The following is an 8,882-nucleotide window of genomic DNA, read 5'->3' on the forward strand; positions in this document are numbered from 1 at the left end:
TTCTAATGGATTCACAGGTTTCAAAATCAATGTTCAAAAGCAGCGGTTCTCAATACTGTTCCTCGCGTTCCCCTGCTCTGCATCTCTCTCTCTCTCTCTCGTTCAGCTCAGCTCCAACAATGAACTGTTACAATTATACAGTTATTTTCACATAGTTATGAGAAGCGTTAAACATGGACGTGCATGCGGTTGCTGTACTGTATTAAAGCTTTAATCAGGATAAAACCGTATATTAAAAGCTAACATAAGCAGGAAATGATCAGTGCGTTTCTCAGAGAAGGGACAGCGGTGTGGAATAAAGGTAAATTATGTGAAAAATAATGCGTTTTTTAAAAAACGAAGCATTAACACATATTAGACTGCACCCCATAAACACAATCAAGCCTAGAAAAAAACCAGTGAACCACCGCTTTAATGCTAATGAATCAGAAACCATCAGACGAGCTGATGATTCAAGCCTTCCGTCAGCCTCATTCTTTACTGCCTGAAGGAGAAAAAGCCTGAGCATCTGTCCACTGGATTCTCACTGGTTTCTCACTGGTTTCTCACTGGATTCTCAGCGTCTGAACGAAACGCTCATCTTTAACAGTGTTTTTGTAAATGCTTTGATCTTTAAGTGATATCATAAAAACGAGTTTGTCTTACAGTCTTGATCTGTGTTTCATCAGGTTACTCTTATACTCGCTTCAGACTCTGTTGTGAAAAACAAATCAGAATAATTAAGAAAAAATATATATAATCAGAAATACAAAAACAATGAAGAGAGTATGTTTGAAGTTATAAAATTATATATAAACTGGATAATATATATATATGAGTCAAACTGGAAAACATTTTGTTACTCGAAATAATATAAATGTTGACTGAAATAAAATATTTTTAAAAAACGTACATATACAAACATAAAATTGACATATTTATAAATATAAATGTTAACATTTATAAAATTATTAAAATATATACACAGTATAAAAACAGTATTTAAAAAAGAAAAAACATTTAGTGCATGTGTGCATGCTGTATATATGTTTAAAATTATAATAAAATTATATATATATATGAAATAATGCGGTGAGGTGGAAAACTATGATTTTTTTGAAAGGTTAGCAGTAACGGTTTCAAATTAAATGTGAAAACTGTTTTTGAAAAAGAAAAAAAACAATAATAAATGATTATAAATGTGTATATATGAAGTGTTCCAGCACAGATGTGAGTGTTTCCTGATGAAGCCGAGCAAGTGACTGAAGTTTTTCTGTCTGCAGACGCAGAGCTGCTGAATATCTTCAGATGATGAATGTGTGCGGCGCTTTATCTACAGCAGCACGCATGATTAATGTCTGCTTATTGTTTATTGCTGCAATAATACGGAGCGGGACGGACATAAATAACCCTGTGGACCTCCAACACACACGCCACGAGCCGCACGTCCAAAACCTGACGGTACAAACTGAGATTTAACACATTTTTTAGTCTCGTTGGCCACTAAAGCAGAAGAGTGGCTGCTCTAATGTCTTATTTGAGTCTTACAGCAGGAGCATGTTTATGGTAATGAATGGCTCTTTACTCATTAATGAAACGTGTCATCGCTGAGATTGATGTGAGCAAACAAAAACAAGAAAAACACCTCGAGTCCAGAGCAGCACATCAGCAGAACACAGCAGTGCAATGATGCCGTGATTTATCCTCTCTCAAATGTACATATAAGCTAAACATCAATAAATATGTATAAGCCAAAGGCCATAAAGCATCGGCGAGATCATATTAAACAGATTCCCCGAGTCACGTGGCGTCTCAGATTGCCTCGTTCAGCTAAATTTTATCTGCACCTCAGGGTCATAAAGTTGAGTATCGACAAAGCCTCACATCGACTTCATCCCGCAAACATTTTTCTTCTGTATGAATATTAGTTTATTGAATAAGTGGCATCTGTTTTCTTCTGCATCACCTCTGGACTGGGGATTTCTTTGTGACGCAGCAGCTGATTTATAGGACTGAACGCAGCCCAGAAAATAGAGCTAAGCAAAAATTTTCCAATACATGCTCGGCTGTGTTTAATTAGGTTTAGAGATGTTACACTGCACCGGAAAACATCTCGCTTTGAGAAAATCAGCTCTTATGGAGAAACATCTTCATCAGACGTGAAGAGCTTGAACTGATCTTCTGTTTTACAGCTGAAATTGAATTTTGAATTAAGAATCAAATTTGTTTTATAACTGATGAATTTTGCAACATCGACAAAGTTATTGAAAAGAATTATGAGAGTTTTGTCTTCTTTAAAGAAGCTTTATACTTAAGAACAGCGTTTTTACAGTTAACTGAAAGTATAATGAACACTAAAATTAAAACCATTTTTAAAAATGCTACTTGAAATAAAATAAACATCAACTAAAATAAAATATTAAAAAATTGAACTAAAATAACTAAAAAAATAAAATAAATTTTTTTTAGTAAAAATAACAAAAACTAATAAAAGTGACAATGAAATGAATTTTTAAATTAAAAGAAAATATAGAAATAAAACGGATTCAAAATATTAACAAAAACTGTAATATCTCATTGATTCTAAAATAACACTGGTTAAGAATTAAATTTCAAATTAAGAATCAAAGAGTTGAATTTGTGTCAAAATTGACTGTTATTGAACTGAATCTGAAATTAACTGAATTATGACACTTTTGTCTTGCTTTATAGATAAGAACAGGGCAATTATAGTTATCTAAAACTAAAACTATCATTAAAACCATTTTAAAAAGTGTTACTTGAAATAAAATAAATGTTCACTGAAATAAAATCAAATGTAGAAAATGTTTTACTTCAGCTGGTTGCCAAGACAGAATTTTTTTTAATTTGATGTACTAAAATAACTAAAACTGTAATAAAATTAATTAAAACTATAGACATATATCTTTTATGTCTGGTAAAAAAAAAAAAAAGATTGATTAATAAATAAATAAATAAATAAAAATAATAAAAATGATAAAAACTTTAACTAAAATTTAAAAATATCAAAATAAAGATAGATAAGATAAGTTTTCAAAATATTAATAAAACTGTAATAGTATCAATGATACAAAATTAACACCAGTTAAAAATCAAATTTCAAACTAAGAATCGAATAGCGTAATTTGTTTCATAATGTATGAGCTGCGCAACACTGACACTGTTACTGAACTGAATTATGACACTTTTATCTTCTGTAGAGCTGCTTTATAGTTGACAACTGAATTTCAGAATCGAAGAACTGAATTTATTTTATAATTGATGAATTTTTCAACACTGAATGTTATTGAACTGAATTGAATCAATGTGGAATTCAACTGAATGACAACAATTTTGTGCTCTGCAGAGCTGCTTATAGTTACGAATCAAGTTTCAAATTAAGAATCGAAGAACTGAATTCGTTTTATAATTCATGAATTTTGCCAAATTAGCTTCTTGAAATGAACTGAATCAACATTGAACTGAATTATGACACTACATTAAAAATTATAACTGAACTAGATAAAAAAGTTTGTCAAGACAAACTTTAGGTTGGCTTGAGAAAGCCTAGCCTGAAAGTTTAAAGCAGTTGTAAAAGCCTGAAGTTTGAAAATGTAGATAGATTAGATGTTGATAACATGTTTCTAGCATGTTTTTAGCATGATTAGCCTGTAACTAGAATATTGCTGGCATGATTAGCAAGTTACTAGCATGTCGCTAGCATGTTTCTAGCATGATTAGCATGTTACTAGCATGTTGCTAGCAAGATTAGCATATGATTAGCATGTTGCTAGCATGACTAATAAGTTACTAACATGTTGCTAACATGTTTCTAGCATGATTAGCATGCTACTAGCATGTTGCTAACATAATTAGCAAGCGACTAACATGTCGCTAGCATGATTAGCAAGTTACTATCATGTCGCTAGCATGTTTCTAGCATGATTAGCATGCTACTAACATGTTGCTAGCATGATTAGCATGCTACTAGCATGATTAGCAAGCCAAGCCTTTCTCAAGCCAACCTAATTATAATTTTGAATTAAGAATTGAAGAATCAAACTTGTTTTTATAATTGATGAACTTTGCAACATTGACACAGTTATTGAACTGAATTAAATCTGAGCTGAAATTGAAACTGAACTGATTAATATTGCAACATTGATGCTGGTATTTTCCTGTGAAGCTGCTTTGAATCAGTCTGCACTGTATAAAGCGCTGTAGAATTAAACGTTGCTTGACTTCTCTTGAGCATCGTACCTGTCGGGGTTCTGCGTGCACACGTGCATCTGCAGCAGGATCCTCTGCGTGAAGGTTTTGAAGCACTGGCCACACTTCCACAGATGCCAGTCGCTGAAATCAGAGCTCAGCTGGCTGGTGGAGGTCGGGCTGGCCAGCACACGCTGGTTCTTCATGCTCATCTGGCTCAGGCTGGACTCGTTGTGACTCTTGTCCAGCAGAGAGAAGCTCCGAGAGCAGGGTGACTGAGGGAAGACCACGGAGCGCGGCGGCAGCAGCAGCGAGGAAGACGAGGATTTGGGGCTCTTGCTGAAGGGCTGAAGCGAGTCCTGACGCGACATTGCCTCCACGACAGAAGACGGCACGTTCACTGCCACAGAAACACGAGCAGAACATCTGACTCAAGCTGAAAAACATGCTTTTGTTACTCAAAATAATGTAAATGTGAACTGAAAAAAAATAAAAAAATTAAAATGTAAAATATTTTAAAACTTATTTCTAAAATTTCTAATTTTCATTTAGTCTAAAGTAATTCAAACTGAATAAACTAAAACTAGCCGATAAACGAATAAAAACTATCTAGTAATAATTAAATACAAAAACACAGCAAAATTACTAAAAAAGAAAACAGAAAATATAGAAATAAAATCTAATTCAAAATATGAACAAAAGCTATAGTCAATGATACTTAAATAACACTGGAGTGAAAATTAATTTCAAAATCTGACCATCATTGATCAATTCACTCAAAACACTCATTTATACACACTACTGTTCAAATGTTTTTGCATGTCTTTAAAAGAAGTCTCTTCTGCTCACCAAGGATGCATTTATTTGATCAAAAATACAGTAAAAATTGTGAAATATTATAACAATTTAAAACAGCTGTTTTCTATGTGAATATGTGTTAAACTGTAATTTATTTCTGTGATCAAAGCTGTATTTTCAGCATCATTACTCCAGTCTTCAGTGTCACATGATCTTCAGAAATCATTCTAATATTCTGCTCGAGAAACATTTCTGATTATTACCAATGTTGAAAACATTAATATTTTTATGGAAACTGTGATACATTTTATTTTTCAGGATTCACAGATGAATAGAAAGTTAAAAAAACAGCATTTATTTGAAATAGAAATCTTTTGTCACATTATAAATGTCTTTACGGTCACTTTTGATTAATTTAATGCATCCTTGATGAATAAAAGTATAAAAAAAAATTTAAATCAAGCTTTTAAACGCTCATGTTTAATTGGTCACATAGACATAAAGCTGTATATGATAACCGTATATCTTTAAAAATAAATGTATTAAATGTAACTAAACAGCATTCGAGATTCAGCCATAGAGTCAAATCTTGGACGAGGAACCGACGTCTTCAGACGCTTTATGTTCAGAAACGTTTCCATCGTCAAACCGCATTCCACATTCTTCATCACGCAGCACGCTGTGTGCATAAACACTGAATTAGCCGACTGTAAGACGAGACATGTGAGAGCGCTCTGATTCAATAACGCCGGCGCATTCAATGCAGCATGAAGCATGACCTCTGAGCGTCAGCCGCAGACCTGAGATCAGACCCAGCGTGGAGAAACACACAAATGTCTTCATATGTTCAGACTCAAACATGGCAAACAGTGTCAAAACGGCTTTCTGATCAGCGAAGAGCTTCTCTCTCGCAGCATTTCTCATCAGCACAGCTCTCAGACCACACAACACACTTTAGAGCAGCATTTGGAAGGAAAGAGCGCTGTCTAAACACAACAGAACTCATAAAGCCTGTCTGCTGTAAACACTGGACTGTCTCTTCACCGAGCGCTGACACAGATACACACGGGAGCGTTTGAGTGAAGTTTCAGTGAAGAACCATCACAGTAAAATTTCACAATTCTCAATACCACAGCAGAATACTAGGGTAACTCATATAATAAAAAAAAAAAAAAAGTCCTCAAAAATTGTTGAAAAATAAGTCAACAGTCAGTAATACAATAAAAACAAAAAAGGCAAAGAGCAAATACAATAGAAAAAGATACAAATGAAACAAACAGTGCTTTAAGTTTTTTACGCAAGTCTAAAGTATTCAGCTAACAGCTACTACAGAAACTAAATCGAATGTAAAATAAAACAGCATAGTCTTCACTACAAGAATTAAACTTCCTTTGTTTCTTATCAAAGCTACAAAAGTCCTTCAGTCAAGAACAATGAGTGATTTTCTCTGTCTTTTGTTGTTTGATTAATATTAAGCTCACAGTCCGCACAGATCCAATTTACTGTTACAGACGTGTTTTCATTCTCACCTGTATGTTCACTTAACCAATGAGGGATTCCGTGAATAATCACCAAGCGCCGCATTTTGGCACATTTTTGCGCGGATTTGACCATTTAGGTGTGCACCTTAAGCTAAAAGTTGACTTTACTCATCCGTGTTCTGTCAAAAATACATATTATTTATTAAATAATTTTTTTTTTTTAAATTGTTATTTCTAATCAGATGCGCTATATAAAGCATCAGTGTGTCTGTAGTGGAAATCAGGGATGCACCGATATGAACATTTTGGCCGATACCGATAACCGATAATTCTCAATACATGAAAGCCGATAACCGATATGTTGGCCGATAAATCTAAATCCAAATTTTTATATAATCTTTGAGAGCCTGATTACCAAAAAAGTCTCACCATTAAAAGGCATTAAACACTTCAACATAAATCAAACATAAAGCAGCCTTACAAATAAATAAAATAATACTTAAATAATGCAAACAAGTCACTGGACAACATTACTTACGTGTAAAAAAAAAAAAAAAATCAAAAATCATGTGCCATGAATAAATTAAACGGAATAACGTCCGCACCGACAATAATGAAATTATTTTAATTAAACCATATTGTTGATGAAAATGGTGGTTATTATTAATAATATATATCAATGATTTTGAAAAAGATGTATCTTAAATTAATACCACTGTTTCAAATAGCAGCATTGCTGATTGAGCTACTACGCTGTAGCTGAAGAGCTGAATGATCACCAGCAAACTGAAGGGCTCTATTAACGCTCTATAAGCTTTACCAAACGCATTCTATATGAGATAAATCAGATTTCTATGCATAAAATAAACACAGTATTACGGTATCGGCCGATATGGTGGCCGATATATCGTGCATCCCTAGTGGAAATAACAAGCATGTGAATTGTTCGCAGAGGAGTTTTTCTTACAGTTTTCGTCTTGTGCAACGCACTGCAGCGGGATCCCGAAGAAAGACGTGTAACTGTCGTTGTACCAAACCAGGAGCTCCGTTCCTCGAGGAATATCTGCACACGCCCGGTAGAAGATACACGACCTGAAACATTCAAACACAATGCTTAGAAAACAAAATAGACATCTGATTATACAATGACTGTAAAATATGTAAAACCCATTATAATATATATCAAATCATTCATTGTCATGCTTGAATTTAGTCTCGCCCATTATTAATCAAACTATTTATAAAACAAAGTGAACATTTAAAATTGAATTCAATAAAATGACTATAAAATATGTAAATCCTTTATCAAATATATCAAATCATTCATTTTCAACATGTTTGACATGTTCTTTATGCAATTGGGGGGGAAAAAAAGTTAAAATCACATTGAAAAAATAGGTAAATCCATTAGAAATATTTTCATGTGACATCTTGATGAAACAAACAAAAAAAAAGTTTAAATGACATTAAATATAACTATTTATGAAACAAAAAGGTACATTTAAAAAGTAAATAATAAAATGAATTATAAAATATATTAAATAATTATAAAAAATATATCAAATCACATGTAGATTCCCTATTGTCATTCCTATGCAATGTATTTTCACCTGAAGACTTCAGAAAACATTACGATAATAGATTATATATAATTATATATATATATATATATACATATACAAGGCTGTAACTATGTCTTGAACATTGGGGGGGGCAACTATCTATATATATACACACACACACACACACACACACATATATGAGCAATATCACACTCGTAGCAGTGCGATATGGCTGTATATCGGCACGGCTGTGATTCGGCTGTAGGTAATCATATCTGTGCTGATATACAGCCATATCTCACGGCTACAAGTGTGATATTGCATTTATACAACAGTTCGACAGGACATGTCGAACTAGAACAAACCTCACTGGTTCTCGCTCGTGACGCACGCACATTTCTTCTTATTATGGTTTTAATGGCAGCTGAGCGGGCACATTTGAGCGTCTTCTTTTCCTTTTAATGGCGGTTGGCAAACACACTTGAAGGCACATACCGCCACCTACTGCACGACACCGGCATGACAGCTGACATAAAATAAGGATCGGGCTTAGGAGAGCCGATACAAAAAAAAACAAAAAAAAACGCTTGATCGTCCCCGATCCCAATCCTTGACATCGGCTCGGGACATCCCTAAATACTATTATGAAATACTACTATTATTTATATGAAATATCATTTATTGAATAATATTTAATAAACTATAACAACAGCCATCATAAAAGTTGCTAGGCAATACTGTTAAAAGTACAAAGGCAGCGCACTGATATACAACATTTAAGTTACATAAAATAGAACACTGTGAGATTTTGCCCTTAGCCAAAACTATTTGCTCTGGAACAAATAATAGATTA

At 33.5% G+C, this 8,882-nt stretch overlaps 1 protein-coding gene across 1 annotated transcript in view; it reads right to left on the reverse strand.

Annotated features, from left to right (window-relative positions):
- LOC107726219 (putative histone-lysine N-methyltransferase PRDM6) overlaps positions 1-8,882 on the reverse strand; it is a 29,675-nt gene that overhangs the window by 873 nt on the left and 19,920 nt on the right. Inside the window, exons 4-5 of the mRNA XM_016535741.1 lie at positions 7,435-7,559; positions 4,240-4,588 (exon numbers count right to left, since the gene is read on the reverse strand). Coding sequence (XP_016391227.1) covers positions 4,240-4,588; positions 7,435-7,559 — 474 coding nt within the window. The remainder of the gene's footprint in view (positions 1-4,239; positions 4,589-7,434; positions 7,560-8,882) is intronic.

This window comes from Sinocyclocheilus rhinocerous, unplaced genomic scaffold (assembly GCF_001515625.1).
Source record: "Sinocyclocheilus rhinocerous isolate Xijiao unplaced genomic scaffold, SAMN03320098_v1.1 scaffold2531, whole genome shotgun sequence".
In the NCBI taxonomy this organism is placed as follows: Eukaryota; Metazoa; Chordata; class Actinopteri; order Cypriniformes; family Cyprinidae; genus Sinocyclocheilus; species Sinocyclocheilus rhinocerous.